The sequence below is a fragment of the Zerene cesonia genome, chromosome 16 (assembly GCF_012273895.1).
Source record: "Zerene cesonia ecotype Mississippi chromosome 16, Zerene_cesonia_1.1, whole genome shotgun sequence".
Lineage (NCBI taxonomy): Eukaryota > Metazoa > Arthropoda > Insecta > Lepidoptera > Pieridae > Zerene > Zerene cesonia.
Genome location: NC_052117.1, coordinates 8995296 through 9019252, shown reverse-complemented (window position 1 = coordinate 9019252; position 23957 = coordinate 8995296). Strand labels below are relative to the sequence as shown.

The 23957-nt window shown below is 34.3% G+C and overlaps 1 protein-coding gene across 1 annotated transcript in view; it reads left to right on the top strand.

Moving 5' to 3' along the window:
* Positions 1 to 4535: 4535 nt before the first annotated feature.
* The window catches only part of LOC119832887 (visual system homeobox 2-like), an 86318-nt gene continuing 66896 nt past the window's right edge, over positions 4536 to 23957 (top strand). Inside the window, exon 1 of the mRNA XM_038356700.1 lies at positions 4536 to 5008. Coding sequence (XP_038212628.1) covers positions 4711 to 5008 — 298 coding nt within the window. The 5' untranslated portion in view covers positions 4536 to 4710. The remainder of the gene's footprint in view (positions 5009 to 23957) is intronic.

Sequence of the window (23957 nt, the reverse complement as noted above, 5' to 3'; positions counted from 1 at the left end):
ATTTTTTATGTTTGGCAGCTGAGCGTGGAGGTTTCTCCAATGGTAAGTGATCACCATCGCCCATGAACATTTGCAGAGGTCGTGCTTCTTCAAATGTTTTGCCCGCTATTAAGGCATAATGGGATAAGAAAAGGATTGACGTCAAGAATAAAGGAATGGAGTGGGTAGGGTAAGGAAAAGGAGACAGGCTTCCGGCGGACAAATAAGAAATATTTGTAAAATAGGACAGATATATTTTATACACAAACAATTAATATTAGGATAGCTATGTTGTTTGTTGTTCCTTAAATATTTTGATTAGATTCAAAATATGTAGGTAGACTTAGTTTTGAAACAAAATCTTTGCTTTTAGTCCTAAGCTTTTAATACATTCAATTTATTTAAAACTATTAAATTCCAAAATCGAATTCTAGCGAACACCTTATCATTAGTTTATGAACGTAAAAAAGGAAAATTGAGTACTTAGTTACATATGGCAAATCCATAGGACTAGCAGGCTAACACTAGACTTATGTATTAGTATCTTACGCGTTTCCTATTTCAAACGAATACATCTCGAGGCAAAATAAAAGTACCACGTCTTACACATACTCCTAAATATCAGTACATAAAGTACAAAGACATCGAAAATAATTAGAAATAAAAAAAGCGTGCGAACGTTAACCTATTCGAGGTGTTTCAGACAATACGGCGCACAAAGGAGCTGCCGCTGCGTCGTCCATTCACTGCGTGTAACGTGAGCCGTGTGAAGACGCCTAAAGGACAATATTTTGATCGCCTACACAAACACGGATATTATTGAATGCGATTTATTTATTTGTAATGTCAGCGATCACTTTTAGGACTATGTTATTGCGTGGCTTCACTCGTCTAGTTTAAAGTTATTTAGCTGCTTTTTTCTGTCGACATATCAAATTAGAAATTACAATAAAAAACTTATTTTTTTGTATTGTCAATTAAATTGTCGAGAATTTTATCGCGCAATGATCCGTATAAAATGTAAACTGAAGTGTCACATTAATGCAGCCTAAAATATTTGAATTCCACAAGCATAGACATCTACGTCTCCTAATATTGTAATTTTGAATACATATTCTGAATATTATGAGTTGTTCACACTACATTTGCGTTACAAAAGGATATGTCGATTCGGAATCATACTCTGATGAACATTTATACATTGAATTCCAGTGCAAAATACCCACATTTAAATAATAACTTTTTTCTTCAAAATTGAACTGATTTATTTCTTGGCATGTTAATATTTGACAAATGAAACAAAACTATTTTGTAACACCGTCTTCATTATACTGAGTATCTTGATTAAACTGATTCATTGATTAACAACTTGATATCATAATTTTTTTTCTAATACTTTTTACATACGATTACACCGAAGAAAACTTTACGATTAGCATGATAAACAATCAATAATATTAGGAAAGCATAATTAATAGTGGAACTTTAATTCTCCGGTTGTCTATCCTGCTGTCGAGATCCTAATTTCTTGTAGAATTTGACTACACGGCATCATGTTGCTTAAGAACATCCTGCTAATCAATAAATCTCTTTAAATTTTTCATTCTTGTACTTATACTGCTTTGTTTGTGCTGAAGAAAGCAGTATAAAAACGTGTGAGACGCTAACCACATTTTTATTTTGTGTAAACTTTATAACACAATTTAATTATTTAAAATTATGCAAGCTTCCCAATTTTGGATAACCTGAATTGGAAGTTCGCGCTAAAGTCCTGCCGTTTATATTGGGCTTAACTTTACCCTTACTCATACAGACTAAATCTCTCTTAAAGCTCAGTATTTCAGCTTTCCTATTGTCTATTACATACAAAAGAGCGGGCGCTAGCACTTTTGTTGAATTGTTCAAGTCCAACATCAGTATATAATCATCAGTGGAGAGTCGAGGATCATACCCCCAAAGAAGACCAGTGTAAAATAGTAGCATATTGGTGCGTTTCGTTTCGTTCGGTGGGTCGGAGGCTCATATTCTTTTCCATACCCTTCCCAGTCCATTCCTTTATTCCTCTCATCAATCCTTTCTTAATCCCTTTACAACTTAAAATCGGCAATCCACTTGTACGCAATCGACCTAACGCCTCTACTAAATGTTCATGGCCGGTGGTACAGCTTACCATCGGGCGACCCACAAACTCCATTGATATAAAAAATAACCCCTAAGCTCTAACTGCCATTGTGGTAAAACATATTTTTATAAAAAGATAAAACATATTTTTAAAACATATTATATGGCCAATATATGTATGAATAGTGCTACAGTTTAAAACGACGGATGGTTGTGGTTCAATCATGCTAGAATTGTAGAACGAATCTAGATGAAATTTGGTATAACAAATAGATACGCTAAAATGCGCTATGGGCTTGAATTAACAATAAAAAGTATAGTTTTTTAACGCTATGGATGTGTATAAAATGAGACTTAGATTTGTTTGTATTTACAGCTACAATAGTAAGGATATAATTTTAGATTTGCTAGGAATATTGGAAAAATTTCGCCCCACTTGTTTTTTTTTTTAATTTTCAGAGTTTTCTCTTTTTACAAACTGTTTAATGTACGATTTAAACAACTAGGTGATATGGGAATAATTTCAATTATATTTTAATGTTTTTTATTTGGTAGACCTGCTGCTTTACTTTATACGTTTAATAATAAGAATATAAAATATGCTTATAAAGAAATATTTTGCTTAGTACGACAGACAGACAAGCAGACATGACCTTTGCTTCAAAAAAAAAACTTTATGTAGGTACCCACATTATTCTGCCCTAAACATTAATGCTAAATGAATATCTATACAACTTTTTATTTCCTCCTGAAGCTTTCTAAACTTTTGACATATGATTTATAAATGTTTAATAAGCTCACACATATGTAAAACCTCAATACTGTAGTATATAATTTCCTACTTCATATATATTTTTTTGAATATTAACAGACTGTTATAAAAAAATATGTTAAGAAAGTTACCTTATCAGTTTTAAATATAACGTTTACTTTCCAAATTGAATATTTAATTTCCCTTGCTTTAAGATAATATCTGCCTAAATGTTGTATTTTTATTAAGTTATTGAGAAATGAATTCATGGTCATGCTACATACCAGTAAATTCAATAATTTTAATATTTTTCAAGGGTTTTAGTATAGAAGTATAGAAGTAATCTAGGAGCCTTTTTATTCAACTATTTTTGAGGAATTTATATAAATAATAGCTGTGAATTAATTCGTGTTGCTTATTTGTTTGTTACAATAATATTTTTAATTCAATGTATTAAAATAGTTATTATATATTAGAGAGCTCTATGAATTGAATTAGCAAATAAAATATAAAATAATAAGATGTAATTCATAATATGTATGTATGATATGATGAAATACGTAAGGACTTAAAAATCACACGGAAATCAAACTAACCAATATATGGAATAAATATTACTGGATATAGAAGTTAATGATAAAATAGAAAATATAATTCTATCTTCATTTTAATCGGTCGAATGAATAACCAGGACGATTAATTGGGAATTACAGGGAATTACACTCAATAAAAAAGAAAAATAAAACTCTCGATCGTTCTCAGTGGAAAATCATTGGAAATTTTCCACTGAGAACGATCTACAAATTACTAATTTCAATATTAATTAAAATCATGACCGACTCTACATTTTTAGAATAAATTACAACTGAATAAAGTTCCGATAAAAAGCTTTCATAGATATTTTAAGTTAATAATAATTTAATTATGCTCTTCAAGAATGAGCCCCTCTATTTTTACCCTAAAAAAAGGTCTTCCTCAAAAAGAAATGACAAAATTTGTAGAGCTAGTCTGGTTTTCAATCTCTTTTGGCGACGCGAAATGAGCAAAAAAATAATCTTTACAAAAGTGTGAATTATATGTGGGCGTAAAAAGGCCTCTCTTTGTTTCGCCCCCGAATCATATGGCGGGTAGGTAATGATCTATAATGGGATATTATACACTCGTGTGAATTCGCGGACGTAAATTAATACACCCTCTAGCGTTCACTAAATAAGGCCTCCACCTTACCGCGGCTCGCGGAACCGCGGCGACTCACCTGCGTCGGTCAGACTCGCAATTAATCAAAATTAAATCGACTCTAGCGCGCCCCACACTTTCAGCTCTATCGCCGAGTGTTGCAGTATCAATTCAGTCGGCAGAAGTTCGAGTAGGCGGGTTCCCCGCGAAGAAATCCGGCCAATAGAGTGCGGTAACAAAATATCCGTATTGGCTATTAGCAGACTCCGCCCGGGCGCGGCGGGGAGGCCGCGCGCCGCAAGGGCGTAAGTCCGCGCGCCGCCGCGCCGAAGTGCGCCCTGCCGCGCCGGCATTGCGCCGCACTTGCCGCCGCCGCTGCCGCCGCCGCCGCCGCCGCGACCCGGAGGGTGGTGAATTAAGATTTTTCAATAGCGAAACCGAGTTGCCGGAGTTCCGAGGGGGGTTTTGTCGTTTTTACAAGGCGACGGGCGGCGCCGCGATCAGATGCGCTCGGGACGTCGCAGCGAGCGGTCGTGTTGCGGGCCATTGCGCGAAACGTGATCGGTCTCTCATTTCGAAATTGTCGAATCGTCGCGTATCATAAAACAATCGAATCTAGTGATCGAACGTCGAGTGTTGCACAGTGTTGAGATGTACAAGCGCAGTTAAGTAAACCGCCGGAGATGCAAGCGATGAGCGCGAACACGGGCGCGCCCAGAGCGCCGCAGCGGTCGCCGTTCGCGATACAGGAGCTGCTGGGGCTGTCGGACAACCGCGAGAGCCGGGAGCGATACTTCGAGAGCCGGGACGATAGAGTGCTGAACTTATCTGAGAACAGAGAGCCGAGAGGCCCCTATACGCCGCAGTTCCCTTTGCCGGCGTCGGTGGCGAGTCGAGTGGCGTACGCGGCGGCCTTCAACGCGCAAGCTGCGGTGGCCGCGGCCTTCCTACCCGGTCCCCCCTTGTTACATCCGCCGCCTGGTAAGTATTGCCTGCAACAAGGGCTAACTAACACAAAAAGGGGTATAATCCCTTAGTTACAAGCAAGAGAGACAAATTTGTTATGATCAAACTTGAATATTTAATGTGTAAAATTAATTTAAATATTTTAGCTATCGTTCATAAAATACTTATATACATAAACATTAATTAAAACATGTATCAATAGGGCTAAGTATTTAAATTTACTGGTCGTAAAAAATGATTTTGAACTGAATCAATAATTTTCAAATAAACTTTATTTTATTTTATATTACATACCTACTCCATGGTAATAAGAGAAACAAAAGGAAATTATAAAATTGTTCAATAAAATTAAATAATCTGTTTCTACAATTTAAAAAAAGCAAAACCGTATTGAAATAAATGCATCTATTAAGTAACTGTCTATTCTACTCCTTTAATTGAACTCAAATAATTTTTCATCTTCATTCATTTTCTATTAAAGCGAGTTATAATTACACCAAGCTTCAATCAGTACAATTGAACAGTAAAACCTTATTAGACATTCAACGTTATCCATTAAAACAAATCACAAGAAAGGCGGCAGACAGACAGACGGAGCGACACGTCGACAAACCAAAAAATAACGTGTGTGAATTGAATTCGCACCGACGGCTTTCTGATTAATTAACTAAATGGTTTATTTTGTTTTATAATTAGCGGACAAAACGCTCAGAGCAGTCGGATCAGGTTCCTTGCCGTAGTGTTAGCAATCGACAATCTATATTGAGGTGAATTTTGAGGCTTTTGTGCTACGCGACACGTTCCAAGAGAGGCTTTCGGTCTGGTTTTTGAAGGGCTTAGCGATTTTATTAGTGGCCAGTTGCCGTTCTGTCTTGAGATTAATTTAAGAATGGTAATTCAAAATTGCATGTAAGGAAGAGCGAATTTAAATTTATAGATTATATTTAAATTTATACATAAGTGTATGTAATCTTCATTAAGATGGTTTAGTAAAGATATTGAATGTTTTTTCTTACTTGGCTATGGACTATTTAAAAAATGATTGAATCAATCAATAAATGTTTTAATAAAACTTCATTTATAAAGTAACTCCTTGAACTCGAAGTTAAAACAAAAGTAAAGTAATTCAAAGCTTATATAAACTGGACTTAAGAAGCATTTTCAAATCTGAATTTTAGGAACCGCATTTATAGAATTACCAATGTAAAAAAAGGGTATTATGTTAAATATATAAATAAAATAAATTTTCGTCTACAATACTATTAGATTAATAAAAATGAAATATGAAATCGCAGATATTTTACACAATTAATATTAGTGCGCTATCCAATATCTCAATTATGACTTTTTTCTACTTGTAGTTAATTGTAAATCATGTTATACTTATGCATTTCTAAAATATATAATTATAAAATACAAGTAGTTTTGTAAATACGTATTCAGAAATAATTCTTATATTAGTACTTTTAATAATAACTTACCTAAAATATGTACAACATGATAGAACTCTACATATAGGTATGACAACGATATTTTCATAAATATGACTAATTTAAAACCTTAATATGTTAATACTTAGTAATCTAGTAGTTAATGAAGTCCTATAATTAATTTTAAGAAGTTTTATTTAAAAATATATAGTAACAATGAATATATGATTCGATTGAAATTTAACTGTTTTATAGGTAACTATTATACTTTATGAAAGAACTAGCGGTTAACTCCGGCTTTACCCGTGGTACATATATAGCCTACAGAACTGAGGGATAACGTACCTACAAAATGGTAAAAGAACATTAGAAATCGGTTCAGTATTTCCTAAGATTAGCGTGTTCAAATAAACAAACAAACACTTCGGCTTTATATTACAAGTTTCGATAACTTTAATCATTATTCCTTCAATCAATTTGAATTCTTGAATTCTTTGAATTCTTACAAATTCGCGATTCCGTCGGCGCGCACCCGCGCTTACCGGAATGGTAAATTCAACTTCAATTTATACTTTAATATAAACAAAAGTAAATAATAAACGTTATTTAACATAAACTATAACAATTGAATTATAGACTATTTATTTAATACACCACAAACAACTATACTAACTTCAATTGATCAAGTTCAAGTTTTTGTCTTTATGCAATATGTGTAATGAAATAAATCAATTAAAATCCCTCCATTTTCATAAGAGTAACATATTTTCATAATAATCAATATTCATTATATCCACATATTAAACAATTATGGAAGGACTGTGACTTTATTAAAAATAAATTTTCAACAAAAAAGAAGACTCTCAACTCCTCTTTCTACGGCAAAAACCTTTTGTCTCACATTTAAAACTAAAAGGAATAAGAGAATAAGAAAATATTGAACATAATCTCTTAGGCAAGATCATGATTTTTATAGTCACCATTTAAATGCTAACTATAATAAACAAACAAGTAAATTCTGTGCTCCTATTTTGTACTAGCAATAAACACAAATAAATCATATATGAACTGCCGTTTTCAACAAATTCTGAGGCCATTAGCTAATCAATACAAAGGCTGGATCGCTAAGTATAGGAACAAAGGTAGTTAGCGACTGGCGCGCCACACCGCGCACAATGCGCCCGCGCACTTTCAACGCGAATTAAAATATTCCTACTCTTACTTTACACTAGCTTCTTACCGTGACTTTACGTGATACTTAATGTGCTAGCAATAAGTTTTGTAACTTAGTTTGATGAGAAATATTATGAATTGACTGAGCATTGATTTAATAGAAAAACTACTTGAACGTTTTTAGAGAATCATCTTTCTACCAAGAAGCTATATTCTTTAATCAGGAATATGTTGGCTGTAGGAACTTATCCGGGTAAGACCGGGTGAAGTCGCGACGGCGAAAGTTATTCTCAAAAATAATTTCATGTTTTTGCAGATTCAATTGAATCTTCTTTATTTTAGATTGTTCTGTTTTAAAAAAGAAAATCGTGTACCACTTATAACTTAAAGGCTGAATAGATTTAAATGATGTTAGCTTCACAGCTAGTTTAGATAAAATTAGAGCTTTATACGACAATACTACACTGTTAGACTCTATAATATCTAATGCTTATGATATTTGTTACTTCATCGCAATACGCAGAAATTAAAAACATAATATAAGAACATAACTACAGATCTAATCTTAGAATATAGCGGTTTTATTTTGAAATTGTTATATTTTCAATGCCATATAATAAGATAATATAAAGATATCATAATAGGTTAGGTTTTAAATACAAATGAATACAATTGTAGCACAATCAAACCGATCTAATAAACAAGAATGTTAATAAAATAAAGATTACGTACTTTCTACATAATTATTGTCTCCTTCTCCCACAGATTATATTTAGTATTCAATACCAGATTATTAGATGTAAATACAATATAAAAAAATATGAGGTAATTCAATTCTGTTGAAAACAATTGCCGTGTGGAATTTATTACTATGAAAAAAGGTTGATTGAAAATCAAGTTTTTCCTTTGAAAGTAGTAATCAAAAGGAGTTTCTAGTCAATTCTATAAGCCCGTATATATTTCATAGAGTTGATATTAGTTGGGCTAACGTGATATAAGCGAAGGTTCTAAATGTATAGTTTTGACCCTTTCGTACCCCATACATTATATATTTTGTCTCTTTTATGCGGCGTTGTATATTTAAGCATCAAATATTTTACTCTTGATTCCTATTCATTAATCGAGATGATTTATTTTAAAGTATCTTTTTCTGGATACACATTTAAGTCGTTTGTAACTGAGCGTACAATGCGGCCCGCCTGTTTTCGTATTCCTATCCTATTCCTATGTCCTATTTCTGAGATATTCGTATTATCTAACATATTATAGTGTATTATACGAAATCTAATCGCTCGTTGAATTAAAACTTGAATTTATCCAAACTCCACGACCAAACCTAGTAAACTCACGACGACACCTCACAAAGATTCCACAAAAAAGTCTTTGTAAGAAACCAGTTGCGAAGGGAAGATACAGACAGCTCACACCTCGCAGAATACCTCTTTGTTCCTCACAATGAAGGCTGGATAAAGCCCTCGGGATTCCGTCAACCTGATAATACGTTAGCTGATATAATTCAAAAAATTAGTGGTCAGGTTAGACCGTTTTGTTCGGGGTTTTATTTTGGCTCGGCTATTGTCTATTGGTTATTGGTTGGAGTCTTTACGACGCGTCAGGAATCACGACTTTTTGTTGTGTATCAGACACCTGCATTAAGCGTTATGAAGTTAGTAGTACCTACACTCAATTGTTTACCTTCTGTATTCATTTAAATTTATTAGAAGACTGTAACTGAAGACACGTATAAAGAAACGCAAGACGGCACGGTACATCATCTAGCTATGAAGATAATTTTTAATTTACTTAATTATTATGGATGCATATCATAACAATTATAATGTAAACACATAAGTCTTTAAATTGTATAAACCATTCATAATACTAATTTCATATAATATGGTCTGTTAGTTTACTACTGATAATGAAATCTTTCTCTTGGAAAGCTTTCTTGTCTAGTAAATGTCGTTGGCTACATATCATTAATTCCATTGTATAATAACAAAAATGAATATGTTAAAAGTTATAGTAAGACCGTGTGTTGAAAATCAATGTATCAAAATGTTTAAAATTCTTATTTTTCTCCCGTTAAATTATCCAAATCATGTCGCTGCGTTTGTTGACGCAATATGTGACTGCATACTCACACGTATCTGCTCATATCACATTTGTATTTTGTTGATTAACCGCTTTATATTATAGATGATGGTACATCGTCTATGGATTAAGGTATTTCTGATCGTAGAATCGAACCCAGAGGCTAAAATACTATAATTAAATTTGTAATCCTTTAATCGTAGAAGCAGGTGATCAATCTAATCAAATATCGATTTCACGTTCATAGATGCTAGCATTTAAGTTAAATTATGCTGTATAAAATGTCTCAAACAAAAATATGATGGAAACACGGATGGAAAATATTCAAAAGTAAGTATTTCTATTTGTTTCATCTCGATGTAATGAGTGTCGAATCGATTTCAAAGATATTTGGGCGAGGGTTGCGCGGAGTTCGGTAAGGGGCTGTGTATATGACTTCTATACCTAAGGTTATCGTATTGTAAAGGAGCTGTTTTATTTTGGGTTTGCAATTTCCGATAGATATTGTTTAAAAGAAAGAGTACTGGAAGAAGAATAAGTGAAAGAAGGTGCTTTATACATAGGTTTAACAAATGGATGTGTTAGATTTAATCATTAATGGTTAGAATGGAAACCTTTCTTTCATATAGTTTCTAATGATAACCTCTCTATAGCTTTTAATATGCAGTACGAATTGACAAGAATCATTGCAGTTTTATGAAAAAATAGCTAAAAAATCCGTAAATTATTTCCACGTGTAGATACACTAACATACGCAAGGTTTCCAGTCTCAAGGTACAGTGGATAGTGTGTCGTTGTATTTATTCATATTCACTTAACATTTATAAATTTATTAAAAGCAATAATTAATATAGTTGTAATAAATTAAAAAACCACGCTTTACTAATACAATCAACAAAATTTTCGCACTTGGCCTTATGCAGAGAATATATGAGGAAATTATTGAATTATTGAATCTTGAGCAAGACAATAGGATAAACTCACGAAATTAATCTCTTTTCACCAATCTTTAAGAAGTGTACACAGTTTGAATTATATCTGTCCATTTAAAGTGGGTCAAAATCAAATCTCAAAGAGTTACATTCGAGCATGAGATAAATGTGTTAACGCGAAACGGTTTTGAATTGTAAATAAATATAAGGAATTAAATTTATCTCATTGGGAGAGCTTATACGCTTCTTATTTTAGTACGATCCATGATTGACATTTCAGTGACAGTTATAAATATGTAGCAATCGATATAATATCTACCAATCACTACATTTGTTCTATCATCAACTGATAAGAAAGTTGGATAAAATCAACAACAGAAAAGTATTTGGAGCGTTATATCATAACAATCTAATAAAACTGGTAATGTGCAATAGATATTAGATGTCTCCATATTCAGGGCTTACAATTTCACAGCTTTGTAACCAAAACTCCGTTTATAAAACACAAATAAATTTACGTGTAAACTGGATACGGTTTAGAAATATCGAATAATGCACTTAATTGGATTAGTAACTACAGCATTGTATGGAATGCTGGAATCTTTTGAAGTTATCTATTGCAGTAAATATTGGCTGAAACGAATACATATTCCTGCAATTATATCCAAAAGCTAATATACCATTTAGTCTGCATTTTATATAGGTTTTGGTGTACATCTTGTGTCAATTCTAAATTAGAACCAACCTAAGACCTAACGAAATAGAATACTATCCAAACATACAATTAAAATAGTATTATTGCAAGCAAGCGACCTTTTGGAGAGGCATATTTCGTCTAAAACTAGCAAGGGCGGGTCGAAATGTAAGTTTAAGGGCTTACACAAAGCGATTTTGGCAATTGCTAGTTCTCAAAGGCTAATGCGTCTGGTATCCTGTTGTTTTGCACTTGCCTTTCGCTCATAGATTAGTGCCTCTAATGCATAAAAACGTTGTGAAGAAAAACTAGTATGTCTTGCACATTCTTCGCGATTGTTGCTATATATCAGATCTGCGATAAATAAATTGTAATAAAAAAACTAAATGTAAGTAGGAAGATACTAATTATGAGCATAATTGTTAAATTGCCCAGTTTCGACTCCAATTGGCCATATTAATGTGTGGGATATAACCTTAAGTGGTTTAATTGTAAACACCTTTACCCAAACATTTGCTGCAAAGCCATTTTGCTAGACTGTTAAGTAGTTCAAAATCATCAATACCATGGATTTGTATGAGGTATAGAATCCAGTAAAGTTATTAATGGTTTAGTATTTATTTTTAGGAAAAAACATAGAGCGCATGTATGGATAGATGTATGTGTATGTCTAGGTATGTTTGTTACTCTTTCACGCAAAAACTACGGAACTGTTTGCAATGAAATTTGGTACGTAGACAGCTGGACAACTGGAATAACACATAGGCAACTTTTTAACCCGATATTTCTACGGACTACAGACTTACGCGCGTGAAACCGCGGGGCGCAGTAGTTTTTAAATGTTATTATACATATAAACCTTCCATTATCATCATTCCTTAATCTTGAATCAACCTACCTATTTAAAAAAAAAACCATAAAATTGCGTTATGAAGTTTTAAAGATCTAAGCATACATATATACAGACGCGGCAAGCGACTTTGCTGTATTATGTTATAGTGATTACTCAAAGTACAAGAGACGATTTAAATCGAATACAAAAATAGATGTGTACTGTGTCAAACAAATCAGCTGATCGAGTTAGAATAAAGTTCGGCTAAGATATAAATCAAGGTATAGCAAGCTGATATTAGAATATACCTTATAATGTACATATACCATGCGAGCGGGTCCTCCAGACACAGGTTTTTACTTAAACTTACTAGGAGGCCCCTACTACTCCATATTTTGTAAAATTGCATATGAAATAAACCATATATTTTTTAACAACAACCTGATCTAAGCTCTCAAAAAGTTCTTTATTTGTAGCCTTTCAGTACAATATTGAATAATAATTATAACGATCATTAGATTTTTTACGGTATGTTAAGTTATGTGGTAAATGTACTGGATTTTTGGAGCTCTGATACTGGCGTATGGTTCTAGTTCAACACATGTTTTTATCAATTAAACATTCATACAGACGTCAGATTACGTACGTTAAGTACTTTTAAAATAAGACCTACCTCCTGCTTTATACTATTTTTTCACACAGTGGGTTGCCTGGAAGAGATCACTCTTTAGTGATAAGGTCGCCTTCAGTGCTGGTCTAGTTGTAAGTCTTTTATTTTTAAGGTTTATTTGTATACCAGCACAATAAAGTGTTAAATAAATAAGTCAATATTGTAGAACAACTCTGTGGATAAATAATATAAAATGAATTTTTAAATAAACAATGATATATTATGTTATTTTTAAATTGTTGTGTTATCAATGTAGACACGTCGATATATTACGAGAGCAGAGCTTGTTGCCTGCATGCCTTGTTTACAAAATGGGTACAAAGTGAACCAGCCGAATCAAACCCAGTACCTTCCAGTGCTATCCAATAAGTATACCAGATACGATAATTATTTACATCACTGTTAGTACTATTAATTTAGCAGCTTGTAATTCCGGCATTAGCGAAAAGGGTAGTCGGTTATTGGTTCACGCACACACACACACGCGCACATACACAGGAACACGTGTTCCAACCCTTCCTTATGGAACCGGTTTTTAGCGTGGGCTGTGTTGAGAGCCGATGGCGTTTGAGCTTGGTTATTTAATATTACGGTAGGTTTTAATAAAATCTTTAGTCTGCCGCTTTTGTAAATTGGCTAATATGATGGTCACGAAATCAAAATATGAACTGCAATTAAAGTGTTTATAAAGTAGGTAAAATCAGGTGTTTTTATGTACATATGATAATTTATGATCAGAATGAAACGATTTTTTCCTTGACAGTTTAACCTGTTATGGATCTTGCTTATTTTCTCAGTACATAAGTAATTTGTTGTTGAAAGAAAATACAGCTTACACTATAACAAGTGTGAAGATATAAGGAATTCCTCCATCGAAACAGCTAACACAACTCGCCGGCCTGTGAGGCTCCAATTAATTGATGTTGAAAAGTTGTATATAACATCTGTAACGAAAAAATTCGCTAGCGCGATTCAGAAATGTGTCGCTACAACAAGGTCCAAGAAACGTAACATATATATTAATGAACAGTGAAACGAAATCGCGTCATCTCCCCACAAAGTCACAATGCAATTGAACGCGAGATCCGTGGAGGTGTGAAGTAAGAGCGCTCCGGCCGATATTAGCTGCGCGTTTCGACACAAACATCGCGCATATTGCTACCCGCACGACACACGACACGACACGACGCTGCGACACGACTGCGACACGATAAAGTTGGAAAGTGTGGATTAGGCTAGTGAAGAGCATTCCCTATATAATTAATTACAATATATAAAAAAAATCTAAGCTTAATACTGTTTTAATGTAAAGAAAATGCACCAATCTTTCACCAATCTTCGGCGACGGAAAATACAGTTTTTTTTGACATTTTTGGACGATCGTTTGCAGCACCGAATTTAAACATGTAACAAACAACTAAAATAAAAAAACGGCATACACGCAATATGACATGCAATTAAGAATTAAGTAATCTCATACTAATTAGGGAAAAAGTAATTAATAAATCGTGTTTTTAATCGCGATTAAAGCAAGAATGTAGCAGCGTTGTGTCACGCGAGGGGGCTCACGTAGACAGTGCCTTTGTCCCGTGCCACTTATTGTTGTGTGATCGCTTTATAATCAACACATTATGCAGATCACCGTCTAGAGAACGGCTCTGCCGATATCGATTGGCCTCTCGCGTTCGGCCAGACGTTAGCCACTTGAAGATGTTCGTGAAGAAAATCAGATGCAATGAATTTTAAAAAAAGTTACAAATTATGGCCCTTTGCAGCTTTTGAGAAGGCGATAATGATATAACATAAATAAAAAGAGAAGAGAAGAGATAATTAGAAGACTTTAAATATTTATGTGCATTACTAGTAATCTTGAAAGAAGCCTACCGTGTCATAAAAACGACAAAGACAATAAAAAAAACCCAAGATTTGATGCACTTAACTTCCTAATAATTGAATTCGATTACACACGACCATATTGAGTTCACACTATTAAATTTAGCATAAACCTACTACAACAATCAAAACTTACTGTTTCTAAACAATAACAAATTCTATACTCAACTGATCGCACCACAAATCTAGCAAATATCAATAACAACCCATATCAAAGACACGTAATTAATTAATACGAAAAGTCGCAAGTAGCGACACCCATCAAGAGAGACTATAGCACGTAGCTACGTAGGTGTAATAGTACTGGAGACCGCGGCTCGACACCTCCGCACAAAGCTAGCGACTTTAATAGCTACTTTCGCACCACTAGCATATCACCCGGCTGTGCTTGGGTGGGTAAATATTATAGGTTTTGGGTAGGTTTGTGGATCTGTCTTGGCTGGGATTTTTGCGTGTAATAAACCGCAAATGGAGAACAATATGATGAAATATAAAATGGTGTGAAGTGGATATTGCAAATGAGTATACATTGACTTAAGACGAGAAGTGATGAGCTTGTTTTCTTAAAGGCATACACTTTTACTTCTGTAAAAAATATCAGAGACAATTAAAAGTAAAAGAAAAATAATAATATTTGTGTTTATTTAAACGTGTATTATTCAATACGTTTAGAAAGCAAAGTATTTATGTGGAAAGTATAAATATGTACTTAAATCCAAACCGTCTTAACCTGTACTTTCTGAAGCAGAAGTATTTCGTACATCCAGCGCGATGTCATCGAAGCGAATAGAGAGCATTGCTCAGTGCACTAAGGAAAATATTTACGACAAACAAACAGCACAATCGGATTTATTTATGAGTTATAAAACAAACAGTTGGCAGTCTACAGCTGACGGCGTGAGTTCACATTGTAGGGCGCAGCCGCCCAGCCGCCCATCGCAACCCCCCCATTTCTAATTAGCCTCAAAATGAAACTATCACCCCCACACGCTAATTTAAACTTTAAATCTCACGAATAGAGTCGAAACTTGTACACATATAACAATAATAGAGGACACTCGACCTCGCAGTGCGAATTTTTCTAGTTTGTTTGTTATCGAGACAGGTGTGAAGGATTCTAAACTATTCCCTGAGGGCTCTCCAGTTAGGATATTGTTGAATTGACTAATAAGTCAGAACAATGGATCCTTTATTTCACCTTTGTGCTTTGCGACGATATCTTTTTGTTTTGCGCTGAAATTGGAGACGGTTTTGGTAAAACACGAATTGGCAGGCTTGCTTTGTTTTTAAGCTTTTGTGAAAATAAGAAAACATCGATTTAACGCACATCGTTTCTATATTTTGAATGTGTCCTCTAAATGGAAGATTAATTTAATAAAGAGCTTGCGTTTGTATAATTTCTTAGAAAACAACGTTATGTACGGAATTAATTAAATGAAAAATTAATTAAGTGAAACGTGGAATTCTTGGACACAGTACTGAAAGTGATGCAAACCGCACAACTGTGGACCTTATACAAATGGCTGTAGAGTCTACAATTCAGTTAAATCACTTCAAGAATTTTCCAAACTGGAATACAACCTCATTATAAGAACTCCAATAAATTTTTAGCGTCGTCAGAAGTTTTCAGATCGTTCGTCCTCGTCTTACGTGGGGAATTAGGTAATGTTTTGTCTCGCTCGTTGGCCGATTATGATAATATCCCTGGGGCAGAATATAAATTGGGCGCTTATTTACAATGAGTTATTTAATACGAACGTATCATCGTTATGGTAATTTTATTAAATATTGTGCTGTTCAGCGCTGGTATTGTCGTACTTTATGACTCACGATTTGAATACAGAATCGAGTTAATATGTAGTATGTATTTATATTATTATTATTTCTATGAGATCCTTATTAATAGGAAAAGTGATCTCCCTTTTCCTATTAATAAGCAAAAAAGTAAAAAAGTTTATGATGTATGTTACTGGTTTTGATTAATTTAAAATAACACCGATGTCGTAACTTTAAATGCACATTTTTAAGAACAACCTCCCCCCTTCCATTTAGAATCTGCAGGCCCTCCATAGATAGATATGCATTTTAAATATTGTATAGAATATTTCTCTACATAATATTAAAATTTTTGTTATATTTATGGAAAATATACAATGAATTCTTACATTGCACAACCATTTCTAAATGTACTTGACCAGATAAATGTTTGAGATTTTTTGGTTCAGAAATACACATAACAATTTAATAAAACCGTTAAAATCAACAAAGCTGAAATCGGAGCAAAAAACAAAACATATTTGTCAGTAGGATACGCCGCTCCCGCGCGGCGTCCCCACACTTTTCGACGTTTTAAGGCAAGATGGCTTAATTTCGCTTTCTTAAAACCTCCATTAGTGAGGGTCGCCTGGATTAGCATTAGGACAATGTACAACTTGAGAGGGTTTGTTTTTTCTTCCTTAATTACGCTGTAAATTTTTTACTTTTTTTGGAAACATGCAACGACTCGTCGGAAGTGTTAACTGGTAATTTGATTTGACTTTACCCTTCTAATTCTGTTTAAAGAAATAACGTAGACGTATTAAAAAACGATGTGTCCTATTGAATTTAATAGGGAAATTATTTAAAAGTTTCTCGTTCAATGCGCCGCGTGTAGAAGCAATTAAAAATGCCTGTTAAAGTTTGCAAAGTTTAAAGAACTGACAAGAAATGAAGTCTCCCGCAAATGGGTCATAGTTGTATGTTTGTTCGTTCAATTGGGCTGGTGAGGGGTGCGAGGGGGGGGAGGGGATGTCGCAGGCGCGGGTTGCGGCGGGAGGGGAGGGGAGGGGCTCGCGGCGCCGACTTCATTGTTAATTCACTTTCGAACCAAACCTTGCGATGACAATCGTTTGCCGGCGCGCGACACAACGGGCGATGAATAAATTACCCGTAAATGCTAATGATATAATTATTCACATTAACATTGTGATCTAGTTGAGTGAACGCCTTTATTTCTCCTTATTCTATTTATGTAAAACGGTACAGTAGCTTACCTATATCAAGGTAACAAATACCTTTTATAATTATGAACAGGTCTAAGTCCACAGTAGTAGACTAATAGAGACATTAATAAAAAAAGGACTTGTATGTAAGGTAATAATTGCCTTATTAAGATACATTTCTTATTCATACATCCTTACCGTGAAGTTATCACGTGAACTTTTATTCTTGAATACTATGACTGTTTACTTCAAGATTTTTAAGTACCAATTAAGTTTATTTTCAAACAGTTTTCTTTGTTTTTAAGTTTTCGTTTAAAGATAATTAATGTTTTCAAGGCGTATATCCCATTTTAAGAAGCTTTTATAACGTTCACCTGTAGGAATATTTGAATGTAATCGACCCACTTATACGGACAGATTTTATTCAAACTTTTTTTAGAATATTAGGATTAATAAGACTCTTTGAAGATTTCATCTTATTATCCTTATCAGGATCGCCAGGTTTGAAAAAATCATCCTTACTTTTACTGTTTCTGTCTGTTGTTTTTATAGAGTTAGTAAAACAATTGAGATGTTTATATAATTTAAGCATGTTGATTTATTTTTTTTGATTATATGGAATATTTCGAGCCAAGTGTGCCTCCAGCCCAATCGGAATCGCTTAATTCCGTCACCGTATGAATTCGCTATTTTCTTATTAAACGCGAGCTATCCAGCGTTTAATGAGGGTTTCCCGGGGCAAGTCGCCGCTAATATATTAATAGCTGTAAGGGTAATCGTGTGCCACCTTGCGGACACGGCCTTCCTGTGGGTACTTTGATATTTTAACGGGTTTATTACGTGATTTTTTGTGAGGTTCAGTGTGTGGGCGTTGTGGAGGGAGTGATTTGATTTTTAATGCTACTGTTTATTAATGATTGCAAATGAGTGATTACAATATAATACCTATTTTTTAGATTTACTTAGTATATTTTAGAGATCTTTCTTAAATTTAACAAATTTCGCAAAATAATAACAACCTCTTTTATCAGATTCAGCAGTGTGCGCACGCGCAAGTGCTATTGTGATCGAAATTAAAATTTTATCTTCACATCCGACTTGTTGTTTTCAATTTGTAACTTATATTTTACGTAGAATAAAAAATTAACTAGCCTCGCATCCTAGTTGAACCGGGATCAGAATACTATATTTAAATATATATTAATTTAGCCTACAAATATATAAATATACCCCTATTGGATCCAATAACAATACAACATACTATAATCGTCACGTATCAGTAAGAGAGAATAACTGAAAAAGTCAACTATAACATGGGTGTCTACTTAGTTTTATTTCAATGAAAACATTTATAAAGTTAATTTTTGCAGCTGAGAGTTATTCTCTTGGTATAGGTAATTTCATTTAAAACAATAAGGTGTGTGGCTTAAAACTCAGCTATTAAACGTAAATGTAACCGTTTATTGGTAAATCTTATCTTTCCAGTCCACAGGATTTACGGAAATAAGTTTTCAAATACAAGGATTTATAAAAAAGGGAAAACTTATTAGAATTTAGTACGTATTGAGTTTATTTGGCGTCGAAATGTTGATTTTTTTGGAATAAAACATTGAGTACTTCTCGATATTATATTTTAATGAACTGTCAGTCTAAACCTAACCTAATTTGATATATAAGAGTGGCAATTCACAAGATGCGGAAACACCAACACACAAAGTGATTAAGAATAGAGTGTGAACAACTAACTATTATCAAAAAATGTATATATTTTATAAATTTATATTTCTAGATTTATCCGAATCTTTTAGCTTAGAGGAGAGCGAGCGAAGCAAGCATGCTGCAGCTTTGGAGACGAGGCCCAAAACGAATTCTACCAATAAGTATTAACCGGGCCTTTGAGGTAAATATGATAAACCCTAAGATGTAACCCAGTGAGTCGCGGTAAAAATTCGAATGAGCAGTGATCACCCAACCGTACGGAGTTTTAGCATTCAAAATATATTTTAGGTTTTACGTGAAAATCTTAGGATATACCACATTTCAAGCATTTACTGTTACACATTCTACATTAAAAACATTGTTTTGTTAAAATTTACGAAACAACTGAAACATTAAATACCAGCGAGGTGTGAAACTCAAGACATTTTCAACTTTGACCGAGTTTAACCGAGTACAAAAAAACACGAAGCTAATTTCCCGTAAAAGTTGTTCCATTTGCCCACAATTAGCACAGAGCTGGAGCTCAAAATACCCCATTTTTCTCAAGCATACAACGGAAAAGCTCGAAAACTGACGTATATACAGCGCTCAGCACGACCATTTCGAAACAACAAGACGCCACATTTCATTCTTCTGCGAAAGCGTCTTCAGAATTTACTATGTCCGTGAAAAATAATTGCCCCCGGGTGGAGGTATTCGAATATCAGCTCTACGGCACGCAAATAGAGCACAATTACACTAAACACGCGGAATAATGCTAACTAAATATGAAGACATTGTAGTTAGTCGTTTGTTTGCTACAAGCTAAGTGCCAATTGGTTGTTTTTTTTCTTTTTGCATCGTTATGCCCCCTCCCGCCGCCCCGCGACGTCCTCGATTGTCACTCATGTAAGCGCGAGGTGTGTTCATTAGTTTTTAGAAGAACAATAGCTAGGTGTTAGATTGTAAGAGAGTCGTGAACAAACGACTATTTGTACTTCGAACAAGGCCTGAAGGATGCGAGGAAGAAAGGGAGCTTATTATGCTACGCTGTGAGGCTGTTGTTTTATTTGATATTTAGACGGGATTAGCTGAGCCCGCTTTTGTAAAGGACGAGAATTAACAGTTCATCCAGCTTTTAAAATTGTATGTGAGCGTTTCTATCAGTTAAGTGTATGACACTTATAATTAAAATATACCAAAAAATCGAAATAACACAGATAATCAAAATATGCTGTTTTGAGAACATTTTATCATTCTACGGGAAGTATAATCTAGAATACTTTGATATATTTTGAACTAGACTCACTAACTCGTCCCGGCTTCGCCCGGATATCATGGTTTCTGTTTTATCCCAAGGAAGCATTAAATCGGGATAAAAAGTATTCTATCACCCAAGTCACCTCATACACTGTCTGTATACCGAAATTCATATAAATTCGTTTTGTAGTTTCAGCGTCATTGACGGACAAACGTGCAAACAAATTAACTTTCACATTTATAAATTAATGTGATATATGTTTTATACGAATTTTTATTTTCAATCAATCAGTGTTGACTTAATAGGACGCACAATAAATCATATCTGACATCATCGTTTGTAATTGATTCAACAAAAATTTAATACATAAACATTAGTACCCATTTAAAGTAGTACCTAGGTATCATTCATTTATTAAAACTTTTTTCATCGTCATAAAATTCGCATACAATTGCTGTAAATAATGTAATAATTAGTCGTTCAAGATAATTCTTTCCCAGCATGAACTTTACATAGATTTTTACTTATATGCTAATAAGAGTAATTTCAAGAGATGGTTTGTTCTAAAGCGTCAGTCTCATGTACCACGGGCGTAGCCGGGGCGGACTCTAGTATATATAGAGTATAAGTATTTAAAGGAAAGCGTAGAATCTATCTCTGCTGATTATATTTAGAATTGACCAGATATATGCGCTGGCTTCACTCCGTGAAGATGCAGGTCTCTAATTTTTGAAATCCAGTAGTATGGAAAACATTACCAACACATATATAAAAATACAAATTAAACCGTGACTTTAATTTAGATAAATCATAGAAAATAAGCTTTGAAGCAATGAGTCCAATTAGAAAAGTAGACCGTTCGGGAACTCATATCTTAAACATTTATTTATATTCAATTAAATTTCTTATAAAAGCGCCTTTTAATCGTCATCATCATCATCAGCTCATATATGTTCCCACTGCTGGGACACAGGCCTCCTAATTAATCGTCATAACATATTTTAAATAGTTACCACCGGTTCGGAAAGCAATATAGTTTGTTAATATATATGTATATATAATGTAATTTGGAGGTCTGTTTTCTTATCCGGACCCTTCCCAGTCTAATCCTTTATTTCCGGAATCCATTCCTTTCTTTGCCCCTTAAAATCGGGCAACGTATTTCCTGAGGCCCTACATCCGCAAATGTTCGTGGGCGGTTGTGATCGCTTACCATCTGGCGAGCCACCAGCTCAGTTGCAGTATTAGTATAAGATATATAAGACGATGGAAAAAAATACTTCGACACCGTTTGATAACCTATAGGCCTTGAAGGTAGATTAAATACATCTTATCTATTATTACGTACGTTTAAAACAATAATAATAACAACCACCTTAAGATCTGATAGCAATATGAAAGTGGCGGAAAACCTTCAGGATACTTCGTAGAAAATAATTTAACTTTGATAAGGATTAGTTATTCTATGCGTTATTTCAGAGATAAACCATTGCCTCTGTTTTAATAAGGGAATAAACAGAAATTAAGAGGATATTTATATGTTATCAGTAGTACTTAAAATCTGAATTCCCGTGTCCCCTAGTGGGGTATGGGGCATCTGTTTCACTGATCGATATTTTTATAGACATGTTGGTGATCAGCCTTCTGTCTCCTACGAGACCGAAACAGTTTTGTTTTACAAGTCCCCACCTCACCAGTTTTGTTTAATGAGGGAATAGAACCCCGAACACCTTGTTTCGCTCACGTGTTAACCACTGCACCAAGGAGGCAGGCGTCTGAGATAGTATATAATATTATTTATATACATAATTTAAAATAATAATTTTCTTAATATTACTATTTACAAGATACATAATTTTTATGTAAAATGTCCTACGGAACTAATCATCATCAAAGATGATAAGGGTGTTCTTATTAAGTTTTTTTTTTTTTCAAATTTTGTGTCACTACTATGACAGGAAACAATAGTTTCATACCACTAAACATTTACAGAATTGTAGACGCCATGTGTATCGTAGCAGTCTATATAAATAAATTATTCTAATAGGCCAGCACAGCACATGGGTAACACTCGACAAGGATTAGACTAGCGTCCCCTCCCGGAATCGCCCGCAGCGTCACCTTGAAACACCTATGGAATAACTGTACCGTACGCCGGGCGAAAATTCGCAATATAAACATGAATACGCGCAAGCGAATATCGGCCTTATCGCAAATAACTTTAGCTGAAATTCTAGTGTGGCAATAACGGTAATCGCGTAAATGCAATGCAGGAAACGTGGTTCGTAATAAACACGTTTTATACTTGAGCCGACCAGTGTGTGTTGACCCCTGAGTGTGTCTGCGCTGATGCCGGGCGGCCCTTTGAGGCGATGCGACGCGGGGGGGGCGGGAGGTCTGCGGCGAGTGGTGGGTTGTGGGCCCGTGTGCCCTAGTGCTCACTTCACACGTAGGACAAAGAGTCCTAACTGCCTGCTATTAAACCCGCCCCGCGCCCCGCGTTTCGACGTTTTGATAGTGATGTAATTATAACTTCTTTAATCGGTGATTTCTTGTCGATAAACTGAGGTTTCAATATCTTGCATCGTTTTCACAGGAATAATTTTTGTGATCTCCTCATCTCTTAACTGCAGAAATGGTCTGATTACACATATAATAAATTGCTTCTAATTTTCAAGCAGAATAAGCTCTAGCTTATTCTGCAACATCTATGTTAGTGAAAACTTATTGTCTTGTATTTTATATGTAACCAGAGTCATGCAGTCATGTAATTTATTCAGACTAGCTTTAATGAACAGGAATCAAACATCTGATTAGTAGATTGGGAAAATTGGGTTTTCAATGGAAATTATAACATAAATTAATAAAAATAAAATAAATATATATATATTAATAAAACTTACTGTTTCTGTCATGCATTTGAAAGTTAAAATATGAAGGTGTTAAAAAATTGTGGAATAAAAATAAAGATTTAAATAAATTCAATCACACAAACCCAGGATGTAAGAAAGTTCATATCCCATCACTATGCTTTCCTTACGACGCTCCCACTCAAATTAAAACCTAAAAGCTATTTGCATAAAATTCAAAACGCTTTGTTTACTAGTCATAACGCGACGACACAGACCATGCACATGCGATTTTCAACTTTATTTTTCGAGTTCGCAAGTCGTCTTTAGAGTTGATATTCGCGTGTAGCGCCGTACAATGATTTGGCCAAGTATAGCCGAGGGCGGTAGACGAAGACGCATCCAGATTGTTTTCAAAATATTTATTTTACTTTTCAAAAGTATATGAACATTCTAG